At 39.4% G+C, this 11,712-nt stretch overlaps 3 protein-coding genes across 3 annotated transcripts; 2 read left to right on the top strand and 1 right to left on the bottom strand.

Annotated features, from left to right (window-relative positions):
- The first annotated feature begins 246 nt into the window (after positions 1-246).
- Positions 247-2,747, top strand: LOC134798892 (conserved oligomeric Golgi complex subunit 5). The gene has a single exon (XM_063771282.1). The coding sequence runs from the start codon at positions 325-327 to the stop codon at positions 2,566-2,568; it is 2,244 nt and encodes a 747-aa protein (XP_063627352.1). The 5' UTR covers positions 247-324; the 3' UTR covers positions 2,569-2,747.
- A 601-nt stretch (positions 2,748-3,348) lies between these two features.
- LOC134798891 (syntaxin-18) lies at positions 3,349-5,482 on the bottom strand. The gene is made up of 3 exons (XM_063771281.1): positions 4,785-5,482; positions 4,046-4,213; positions 3,349-3,557 (listed from the first exon to the last, which is right to left on the bottom strand). Exons 1-3 carry the CDS (start codon positions 5,394-5,396, stop codon positions 3,369-3,371), a joined length of 969 nt encoding a protein of 322 aa, XP_063627351.1. The 5' UTR covers positions 5,397-5,482; the 3' UTR covers positions 3,349-3,368.
- A 239-nt stretch (positions 5,483-5,721) lies between these two features.
- LOC134798890 (m7GpppN-mRNA hydrolase) lies at positions 5,722-11,448 on the top strand. The gene is made up of 6 exons (XM_063771280.1): positions 5,722-5,907; positions 6,237-6,399; positions 6,754-6,972; positions 7,529-7,741; positions 8,451-8,609; positions 11,083-11,448. The coding sequence occupies exons 1-6, from the start codon at positions 5,837-5,839 to the stop codon at positions 11,383-11,385; spliced, it is 1,128 nt and encodes a 375-aa protein (XP_063627350.1). The 5' UTR covers positions 5,722-5,836; the 3' UTR covers positions 11,386-11,448.
- The last annotated feature ends 264 nt before the right edge of the window (positions 11,449-11,712 follow it).

Below are 11,712 nucleotides of genomic sequence, written 5' to 3'. Positions count from 1 at the left end.
ATATAAATCTGAAGTGCGTTCACATACCTAATATTTTATATGAAGTAGACTATTTTTAAGACAGTATTTTCAAGCTCACCATTAGATAAAATACAAAATTGGTGGAAAATGATTACGATTGTTGATGATGATGATGTTTTTAATAATATTACTATGCGAAGATGATGAGGTCAGAAATAAAATATTTACCTCGAACACGTTCAGATACTTTCGGTTATTATTCTGCATGGGTGATGTTGTCATGTTGTCAGAAAGAAAACTGTCAAAACAAAATTTCATGGATTGTGCGTTAATTCTACAATTTCTACATTAATTTAATTAATAATGGATGCTAAAGACGTGTGTGTGGAAATAGAAAACGATGAGTTTTACAGTAAGTTCCTTGTCGACACTGTAAAGCCGCTGGTTGGCGAAAACATATCAGTCTCCGATCAAGTCGCAAGGCTAACACAGGGCATAGAAAAACTCGGAAAGAGCCTAGAAAAGCAAGTCCTAGCTAAACACAATGATTTGCTAACGCAGGCGAGCCATATATCCGATTTAGAGACTACGTTGGCATCGGTGCAATCGCAGGTCCAGGGCTTGTTACGCAGCGCCGAAAAACTGAAAGATAGGGTCCACACACCGCACCGAGCGCTTGAAGAGCAAACGCTCATGCTTGAGCGAGTCCAAACAACGTGTAATTTACTCAGACATACAGCTAAAATCCTGTTTTTATGGAACAAACTGGCCAGTATTAAAGATAACCCGCCTAAAGAGGCTATAATCTTATTTGAGCTGAACGAGCTAATCGGCGACTATGATTTTGAAGGCATTGTGATCCTCGAGGAAGTACTAAAAGAAGTGGAGCACAGGAAAAAGGAGTTGCTAAACAATTCTACTGCTCTTTTACAGACAAGTTTGCTAAATGGAGAGAAGGAGAAATTGTTGCAATGCTTTAAAGTATTTCATAATCTACAATGTACAAATGAGCAGATCAGAAATACTGTTGATAGTATCCTTAGTGACCTGAAGAAAGAGATTAGAGCCGGACTGAATGTGCAAATGGTTTCAATTGAAGTGAAAAAGTCAAGTTCAGGCCGGGTTGCTCCTGGGAAAGCAAATATCATGAATGCACAAGACTTCAAAATTAAACTTTGGGACAATATCGAAAAGCTGTTCAAAGTAGATATCTATAACAGCTGCACAAAAGTAATTATGCTGCAGAATGTTGTGAACGAACTACATGCGATTGGTAACTTCCGGAACATTGCCAAGACATTTTGGTCTGATTTGTGTACTGTGTTCAGCAGCGAACTGGAAAAGAGTCCGCTTAATGTCAACCAGTCTGTAGAGATTGACTTCCCAAGGCTATTGAAGTGCTTTAATGATTTGCTATCTAAACTCAAATGCAAAGACTTGGAGATTAACCGGTCTTCATTGGTAAAATGGGAGAACTCATTTTTGTCCAAGTCTCTTGGGAAGCTATTAGAGCCGGTTAGAAGCATGTGGCACCTGAACCCAGTGCCAAACATGGATCAGCTTGACGGTGCGGTCAGAACCATTGCTGAAGCTCTAAGCATTTCTCTTGGAGATAAACAACTAAGTATAAGCCTAGCGAACAGTGTGGCGAAATGCATCAAACAAATGAATGTCGAGGCAGAACAGCGAATAAATCTTGACAGTGACGTAGCACAGATTGTTGAACCACCAACCAGCGCTCAGCAGAAAAACGCAGAACTCTGCAACGCTTTATATTACTTCTCATCACAAATAAAACGTGTGTTAGTCAATATGAACTCAATGCTGCCTCAAGAGAGTGCCCAAATCGTCCAAAACAGTCTTAAAGACATCACAAGCATGCCAGTTTTACAATTGTTTACAGAATCAATTAAGAACTCCCTTTTCATAATCCTAATGACAATGCATGATGAGCCCGACCTAACACGCTCCGATGACCCTACTGGCAAATCTTTATCATGCTCGCCATATATGAAAGAGCTACAGCAGTTCGTATCTAGATGCAAAGACATATATCTGTCAATGTTCCATGAGAAAGCAGCTCTAAACACCTGCTGCGTTTCCATCGCAAAGATGACAGTGGAACGATTTATCCAGCATGTCTGCAACGTAAAGTCTTTAAGCAAGTTTGGAAGATTGAAGCTGCAAATAGATTGCAAGCATTTAGAGACTGCATTATCACCTCTAGTGGATATGTCAGAGTTAGATAACTACAGACAGCTGAAAGCACTAAGCTTGCTGCTTGAGAAAACTCCTCAAGATATAGCAAAGAGTCAAACAGAAGGAGCATCACTACCATATTCCTTAGTTATGATGTATCTCTTTTCATTCACTGGTCCGCAGTTATTAGCTCCGCATGCCTGTGCAGGCTGGAACATTCAGAAACTCATGCAATGGCTGGATTCTCACCGGAAAGAGAAAGAGAGGTTAGACTTTGTTGCTGGCGCACTGCAGCGGTACCAGAACCATGTGCGACAGAACCAGATCGCGACTTACGATGAGGTATACCCAATCCTGCTGCAGTTACTGGAAGATGGGAGGGAGTCTGTTAAGAAACAAGAGAAATAAGCTGCAAGCTGAGATTGTTAGTTTTAAGAATACTACTTTTAAAGAAAATGATGGCATCACAAACCTGAATAATAGGTGTGAGAATGCCACCTATTACTATTTTAACAGTATGACAGACATGTACAGTCAGCTTCAAAGTGATAGTGACGTCTAAAGTGGCCAATTATATCGGTACACAATTACACATCCTTATTTCTATAGCAACAAAGATGTGTTACGATATATTTGGTCACTTGGCCGTCACTACCTTTTTGATGCTGATACATATTTAAGCATGTGCAATAGGTAAATAATTAATAATACTGAAATATTAAATATTATTCCATTAAAGCGACTTTCCATTCGATTCCTAAATCCTCCCTTCTCCCATAGCCATTTTTCTTGGTTTCATCTTCGTGCGCGCGCGCGGGTGCAACACCTAGGTTCAATAATAGATAAAGGACCATTCCACCTACTTGCCCCCTGATAATGGTCATTTAGAATAAAAGCCCTTTATCGATTATTGGACTTGTAATAAATAGTTATATTACAAGTAAATATAATATATTATATTATTTATAGAGATAGAATCGTCGCCCATGGACACTCGCAACATCAAACGGGTTGTAAGTGCGTTGCCGGCATTTAAAATGGAACTCTTTTCTTGAAGGTCGTGATCGGTTCGGAAATACCGCAATTTGGTTCGGCGAATATTCGTGATGGCGTCTCGTTATCCAAGGGAAATGTTAAGTGGCCCGGATGGGATAAAAAGAAAAACTTTTTTTTATTAAAACAGAAAAGTACAAACAGCAACAGTATATTTAATCATTATACCAGTCGAGGAACAGCAAAGTAAAGGACAGTACAAGTAAGAAGAACAGTATGTAGACCCGCAGCCCCGCGTTGCGCTGGATGGCGGCCCTTATTTGGGCATTCGCGTCCTTTACGTTCTCTGTGGCGCCGACAACGGTGTTTGAGATGCGGTCTATGTCTTGTTCTTGTTGTAATATCTGGAAGAATAATATAGCTGTATTTACGCCTACAATGTCTTTGTTATTCTTATTTGAAGATACTACAATATTTATTGAAAGTTCTAATGGGTATTCACAAATACTTCACAATGTACCTATTGAAGGGTAGGAAAACATTTAAGAAAATAAATTAGTCAAGTACCGATAGGCACGAAACGCGCGGCAAACCGAGAATATGACGCGCGAGCCGGTTTTTTGTACGATTTTGACTACAGTGCAGCATCCATCTCGACTGGTCATCTCATGAATTTCCGATCAATCTTTGTTCTTGATGAAACATTTTATTAAAAGTAGATAGGCTATACTGGTTGTTATCCATCATTGCCTCAGTCCATACCAGACCATCTAGAACAGGCTTATTAAATCTTCGCTTGTGAATAATAAGAAACTAAAGTGAACCTTGTAAAATTAAATTATAATGAAACAGACAGTCAGAAGTTATTAATTAAAATATTATAAAAAATTACCTTTTCAGTGAAGATTTCCTGGAGCTCCGCAATGTGTAGCACCTTGCTCTCAATCTGGCGCACCTCCTCCGTCATGCTGTTCAGCTCGTTGAAGAGATGGACGTTCTCCTCCTCCAGCAGCTGCAGCTCCTCCGGGTCTAGATGGCCTTCGTCTTGCATTACAGCCACCTGTGGAACAATGTTAATCACTCCAAAATTACATTAGCAGTCAGCAAGTCTGAGTTAGCCCATTATAGGCTAGCGGACAAATGCCACATTACTGGCTAGCATGCACTGAGCCCAAGATAGGGCGGCTTGGAGACCACTGGTGAAAAGTGTCCACATTCATCACGTCCGTCAGCTATGAGGATACGACACGGAAGAAGAAAATGACTTCAAGTACAATATACTAGAAAGTTTTCCAATCTTATTCTGAGACCTAAAAAAATCAGCCTATAATGGTTTAGAGTGAAAAAGCAAAGTACCAAAGGTATTATTGGTTTTGGAAAAATAGCAAAGACAACAAGACACTGATAATGATTTTGTTGATCTTAATAAAACATTTTAAACTATTATTATCAGTATATTTCTCCTCCTATATGTAAAAATCTTAATAATATGATATTTTATTCAGAAACTAGAAGAGTCACAAATGTCCCTCAAAGCCATGTTTTGACAAAGAAAAAAGGGGAAATTATTTCATTAGTATAAGCACAATTTTGATTTTATTTTCATCTACAAAAAAAATTAAAATACATACCTCACTGTCAGTCAAATCCACTGGCCTTTTCATACTATCTGTCTCTTCAGGCTCTATCTCTACATCCTCTTTAACAAGCTTTTCTGTTTTAAATAAATTAGGATTACTTGGCGTCACTTGGGGCTGTTCGAGCCTTGAAAGCTTTCTCATATCAATTGCCCTTTTTACCCTCAGAGCTTTAAGCTCGCTGTGGATCTTACATACAGCCTTCAAGTACGAATCTATGAGGTCGATGACCGCGTCCATATACTCCCTAGTCTGTCCCGACACCGCTAGCTTCCGGTTATCATTCCTAAACTCTTTTAACAAGTGGGAACAGGTGTTAATAATTCTTTGAGCTCCTGTATCTATTTGATCTCTCTCCGCCTCCGTCATGTCGTCCCCAGTCACATTATTGAAAAAACTTAAATACCTTTCCCTGTGTTCAAACAAGAAGTCTCGTAATCTAGTGATTTGTGAGCAAATATCTTTTGCCGTTTGCATGAAACCATGTTTCGATTTAGGCCGCAGTATACGCTGTTTGTCTTCACTCACGGGGCTTTGGATGCCGAAAGCTTTATTACGAGCTTTTAAAGTTTTGATGCAGGCTTTGAAAAGTGGAGTTATATCCATGATTAGGCTAAATTTTAATACAATAAGTACAATAACATTGCACAAAAATCACACGTCGATACGAATATTGTCGAATATTTGATGACATTATTGACATTTGAATTTGACAGCTTGTCTATGGGGGCTAGAGGTGCAGACCATGTGCAGACGTATGATATTTTACCGGTTTCTTTATAATATACAATGCACACTTCCAGACGCATTTATCCGCTGAATGGATGGCCGGACGAAAATGTGTCATGACATATTGATACTTCTGTTAAAAAAAAGTAGTAATAAATACACATGGCAACACGCCATTAAAATTGTCAAAATAAATACCTAGATATCGTAATTTATGTATTTGTACATTTCAGTACGCAACCAAAACAAATGTGTTTATTTGTATAAATACATCTATTTGATAAAATTACTATTTATAAAAACAGTAAAGTGGCACCATGGCTACAGCTGGTAGCTCTATCCGTGTTAAACATTCAATTCCCATCGATATTCTCGATGACTTATGCAGGTTCGTATTGCACACAAATAAGCAGGAAAAACAGCGTTATTCGTTATTTCGTGTACTTTCAATATTTATTTCCTTTGTAAAATGTTATACTAATATTTACAATCAATAATACTAACATCTTTTTCGTGTAATAAAGGGTAGTTTTCTCACAACAACAACCTATGCATACAACATTCTATATTTCCAGAATTATCAATGTTTTTGTTGAATATCAAGCCAATTTACAGTTTTCCGACTTAGATAATACATAAAGAACACATTTTTAACCTTGATGGACAGTTGCATACCACCACCACCACCAACCCTTAATATTACAATGTTACCTGCAGTCGCTTCATTATCAACCTGCCGGAGTCAGAGCGCGGGGACCTGGTGCGCATCTGCTTCCAGATGGAGCTGGCGCACTGGTTCTACCTTGACTATTACTGCACTGATGAGGTGCATAACCTGCACCCGTGTGGTATAAGGGACTTTGCTCAGCATATATTTCAGGTATGGTTTGAGGTCACAAGGAAATTATGTAATGAGACCTATGACGTTGCAGCACTCAGATTTGGTAACTAGTACAATCCTATCACTTATAGTATCAGCAATATCAGCATATTTGTCTAATAATTTTTTTTTTTGTTATGAAAATTATTTTATTCAGTTATTTACTGGTTAGCCTCTTGTGCCCCACTGCTGGGCAAAGGCTCCCTCTCTTTCTTCCACGCGTCTCGGTCCATGGTAATATTAGGCCAATCATTCTGAAAGACGTCAAGATTGTGCCGCCATGTCCTTCCAGGTCTGCCATGACGCCGCACTTAATGAAAATTATACTAAAACTAATTCCAAAATTCCTTCCAGCATGTCCCAACACTCCGAGAACACCTCACCAGCCTTGACTCGGTGCTAGAAAACTGGCGCGAGTACAAGCAAACAGTACCAACATATGGTGCCATATTACTAGACCAGGAGCTGACCCATGTGCTGCTGGTGCAGTCCTACTGGACCAAGGCCTCGTGGGGCTTCCCTAAAGGCAAGGTCAACGAGGGTGAGGAGCCATGGAAGTGCGCTGCTAGAGAGGTCAGTCTAGAGTTACAACTCTGTGGTCAGTTTTTAGAATTTAGAGTTAGCATCATCATAGCATCTCTCTGAGCCCTAAGAAAGCATTGCTAAGTCCTGGTTTAATCATACCATATATGGCCTGGGGTCTTTACACAACCTGTAGGCCTAGCACATGATTGGCGCGACAGTACCTCGCCCGCGACTACCCGTCCCTCCTTAATTAATACAGTTAGAAAAAGACGGGTAGTCTATCTCGCGGGCGAGATACCGTCGCACCAATCATGTGCTAGGCCTACAGGTTGTGTAAAGCCCCCAGCCCATATATGGTACGATTAATTGGTTCGTTTAATCTGACGAAAATCGTGACGTTTGGCCAAAAATGCCAGTCATACACGGAGCAATAGCAATTTGTCGTTACGATCGACACAGTGTGGGGTATCCTTGGACAAATTATACAAAGTATGAAATGAAATGTCCTTACCCTTACTAACGATTTTCCTATTGATTAAACTCCCACACATGAAAATATGTGTTTACTAAAAACAACCACATTCACAAGTAATTTAACTTTCAGGTTCTTGAAGAAACGGGCTTCGACATAAGTAAGCATATAAGCAAGAACGACTATATAGAAGCGATCATCCACGATCAGATTGTCCGTCTGTACATCATCGGTTACATACCGCGGGACACCAAGTTCCAGCCCCGCACCAGGAATGAGATTAAAGCGTGCGAATGGTTTCCGCTTGCAGATCTACCGTCCAATAAGAAGGATATGACGCCCAAGGTACAGTAAGAGCGTTTTCACATTGCCCAATCCCATATTGGATGGAAGTAAAATGTAAGACGTGTGTTTTTCTGTATTTATTTAACCGTTTAATAAAAGGTTGTCTGGAAGAGATCGCTTTTTAGCGATAAGACCGTCTGTTGTTTACCTCTGCTTGTATTTCTGTTTTCTTTTGTATTGTCTTCTTTTATTGAGGTGTGCAATAAAGAGTATTTGTATTGTATTTGTATTGTAATAAATCATTATTACTGAAAAATCTCGACAAGATGGGAGGATGAACTCAAAACTCACAGCGCGCCCGAACTGGAGATGCCACGACAAACCCCAATGGAAAGAGCTGGAGGAGGCGTTTGCCAAGCGGCACACTCAGCTTAGAGACATACTCTAACTCAGAACAAAAGGGCTTAATAGATAAATAGATTACTGAAAAATTATAGATAACGCTAAAAAGGAGGACTTGATGCCATTTATGTCACTTACCTGCAGCTGTTTTTCACGTAGGCGCCTTCCGACATCCGATGATATCGGAAAAGCCGAGCGCTTCCGATAATATCAGCCATGATGGAACCCCCGTCAGCTTAACTTTTTAAAAATACCTATTGAAAGCTAAATTAAATATAATATGCTAAGTGTAATATGCTATAGGTCCAAATGTATTAATCAACTTATAGTGTCCATATTATCACCAAAACTTATTTTTTACCTTCAGGTGAAAATGGGCGTAAGTCCGAACGCGTTCTTCATGGTGCTACCATTCGTGAAGCGCATGCGGCGTTGGGTCGCCGAGCGGAACCCCAAGGGCCGTCGCACACGGCACAAGTCACTAGGAGACCTGGACCTCAACAAGAGTAAGGGGAAGATATCACAGGTGCGTGGACCATTCTCTCTTTATTTATCTACATATTAAGGTCAAGTGCGAGTCGGACTCGCCCACCGAGGGTTCCGTACTTTTTAGTATTTGTTGTTGTAGCGGCAACAGAAATACATCATCTGTGAAAATTTCAACTGTCTCTCACGGTTCATGAGATGACTGACTGGTGACAGACAGACGGACAGTGGATTCATAGTATTAGGGTCCCGTTTTTACCCTTTAGGTACGGAACCCTAAAAATCATAGCGCTTTTTTAGGGTTCCGTACCTCAAAAGGAACAAACGGAACCCTTATAGGATCACTCGTGCGTCTGTCTGTCTGTCTGTCTGTCTGTCTGTCTGTCTGTCTGTCCGTCTGTCACAGCCGATTTTCTCCGGAACTACTGGACCAATCAAGTTGAAATTTGGTACACATATGTAAGTTTGTGACCCAAATACGGACATGTAACGTAAACAAATGAATTTTAAACATGGGGGCCACTTTTGGGGGGTAAATGAAAAAATGAAAAAAAATATTTTTTCAAACTATATCATGTTACATATCAAATGAAAGAGCTTATTGTAAGGATCTCAAATATATTTTTTTTATAATTTTCGAATAAACAGTTTAGAAGTTATTCAAGAAAATAGGCAAAAAATGACCATTCCCCCCCCTTATCTCCGAAACTACTAAGTCTTAAATTTTTAAAAATTTACATAAAATAGGTCTATACCTATAGATGACAGGAAAACCTATTAGAAATGTACAGTCAAGCGTGAGTCGGGCTTAATTACAGTTTTTGATCCGACCCCTACGGATTTTTTAAAGAGAATTCACTCACGTTTCACATAAAAAATACATTGTTAACAGTGCCGGATTACTTAGAGTAGTAGTTTTCTTAGAGTAATTGGTGATAATTTTCTGATAAGATAATCATTTTAAATATTTAACGGTCTTACCTACTTACGAGTAATTGTAAGGTCAAATTATAAATAATGTTTAAAAAAATATGTTAAATTGAGAGCTAGCTCAAAGTTTTTTGTACTCGTCGACTTTAATGGTTGAATTAATAAAGACTTTGTAACCAATAAGCAAAACAAGCACGTGCTTACGGCACCACGTTCAGGGGGGGGCACCAAAATGCCAGGTTGAAAAAGGTGAACAAATTTTAAAATTAGGGACAGACACATCGTTTTTACCACACGATTTTTTTAGCTGTCCAAAAGCTAATTTGCAAAAATAATGGCGCGTAATTCTTTGGGAAACAATCGGTAGCAGTAGTAGAGTCGTGATTACATGCATAGATTCGATTTCAACCCACTCTTTTGCGGTTCTCACACTTCGCCAATTCAATTCCAAGCTCTCTGCTTTCTTGCATATTTTATGCATGAATACAACCTCGCTGAGACCCTTAAATATCGAGCCCTATGCGAAGCTAGGCTGATAGAAAACTGTCCCATCCCTTCTCTGTATGAAATCCTGGATTCGCGCCTGGTTGGGACTATAACTAAAATTGCGTTTTTATATCGAAAAATTTTCGCGCTCGCTTCGCTCGCGTTTTCAATAACTTTATAAGGTATGATAAAGGTGACATTCGGGTGGCGACTGCCGCAACATTACTCTGTTGCAACGTTACTGCTGCAGTACTGTCAACTTCCGTGATAAAATGATGTGACTGATTTCCATACTAAAAGTAAAAATGTACAACTGTCTTTCATATTGCGTTTTTATATCGAAAAATTTCCGCGCTCGCTTCGCTCGCGTTTCTATTACTTTCTAAGCTATGATAAAGGTGACATTCGGGTGGCGACTGCAACAGCATTAGGTACTCTGTTACAACATTACTGCTGCGGCACTGTCAATTTTCGTGATAAAATGATGTGACTGATTTCCATTCTCAGCTGGAATGCGGCAATGAACTTCTCTCAATTTACCAAAAAATCAATGTAATCTTGATGACCCTAGGGAGAGGGGGCACCTAGAAATGCTTAGGGCATCAAAACATCTTAATCCGGCACTGATTGTTAAAAATTGTGTAATATACGGAACCCTTGGAACGCGAGTCCGACTCGCACTTGGCCGGTTTTTTAGATCACAATACAGTTCCCAAAATTTTAATTATCAGTCTTGAGGCCTTTCTCTAGTAGCTCGATAGAAAAAAATCACGAAAATTGCACAAATGCTAAAAATATTGAAATTGCTTCTAAAAATGCATAATTTTATTTTACTCTGTTTGATTGATCCTCCTTACGCTCCTGACCTTATGCTATTTCTTTAGATACCCAACTTATAAAGGCACGAAATTCAAGTTTTCTATGGGACGCTAACCCTTCGCGTCTACATTTTTTAATTTGCCGCTCTTTTCTACTGACAGAAATGGCTTGACAGACTATAAATACAAAGCCTTTGTCTAAAACTACTTATGACCAAGTAGTTTTACTACTGCAAACCAAGAAACTTCAGTAAAATCATAACTTATAATCCTTTTCAGGGTCTACAGAACGAGATAACAGACTACCAACAGCAAAATCCGGCTAACCCCACTCCGAAATACAATAGCAACCCCAAACATCAACCCCACCCGAGCACCTCCAAAAACGGCAACGGCAGCGCTAGGAAAGAGCGAAGGAACCCCAAAAGGCAGCTCTTTACACCCCAGAACACGCAAAGTACTAATTTCTCACCTGTTCAAAAAGAGCAGACACCAACTCAAGAGCCGGAGGAATTATTTGTGGCTCCGTCTTGGGCTAATTTTAAGTTTGATATGCAAGCTATATTGAATTGTCTTAACTGAGATTTTATATGTGAAAACACTGAAGACTAATTAGTTACTTATTAAAGTTATGTGACTGTATAATGTTTCTTTTCTTCTAGTATTTCCTTAAAACAAGTAAAATTATTGAAAAACTCTATGTAGCAAACATCCTCTTCTAAAGTCGATTAAAATATCTGCCTATCAAAACTACCACCTAAGTACCACCACTAAGTACTTTAAAAAAAGTGTCCTAGATCAGAAAAGGGGCACTTTGATCCCTTCCAGCGGGGAAGAAAAGTGCCACTTTGATCCCTCCGAGCAGGGAAGAAAAAGCCCTTTGAAGAATGGTTCCCAAAATTGACTGGC

This window comes from Cydia splendana, chromosome 17, assembly GCF_910591565.1.
Source record: "Cydia splendana chromosome 17, ilCydSple1.2, whole genome shotgun sequence".
NCBI classification, from domain to species: Eukaryota; Metazoa; Arthropoda; class Insecta; order Lepidoptera; family Tortricidae; genus Cydia; species Cydia splendana.
Note: the sequence above shows the minus strand (reverse complement) of the source record. Positions and strands in the feature narration are given on the sequence as shown.

Excerpts from the sequence above, each read along its gene's own strand:
- LOC134798892 (XM_063771282.1), top strand. The coding sequence starts at position 325 with ATGGATGCTAAAGACGTGTGTGTGGAAATAGAAAACGATGAGTTTTAC.
- LOC134798891 (XM_063771281.1), bottom strand. The coding sequence starts at position 5,396 with ATGGATATAACTCCACTTTTCAAAGCCTGCATCAAAACTTTAAAAGCT. Across the intron at positions 4,214-4,784 it reads TGGATTTGACTGACAGTGAG|GTGGCTGTAATGCAAGACGA; the intron begins GTATGTATTTTA and ends ATTGTTCCACAG. Across the intron at positions 3,558-4,045 it reads AGGAAATCTTCACTGAAAAG|ATATTACAACAAGAACAAGA; the intron begins GTAATTTTTTAT and ends TTATTCTTCCAG.
- LOC134798890 (XM_063771280.1), top strand. The coding sequence starts at position 5,837 with ATGGCTACAGCTGGTAGCTCTATCCGTGTTAAACATTCAATTCCCATC. Across the intron at positions 6,400-6,753 it reads TTGCTCAGCATATATTTCAG|CATGTCCCAACACTCCGAGA; the intron begins GTATGGTTTGAG and ends AATTCCTTCCAG. Across the intron at positions 6,973-7,528 it reads GGAAGTGCGCTGCTAGAGAG|GTTCTTGAAGAAACGGGCTT; the intron begins GTCAGTCTAGAG and ends TTTAACTTTCAG.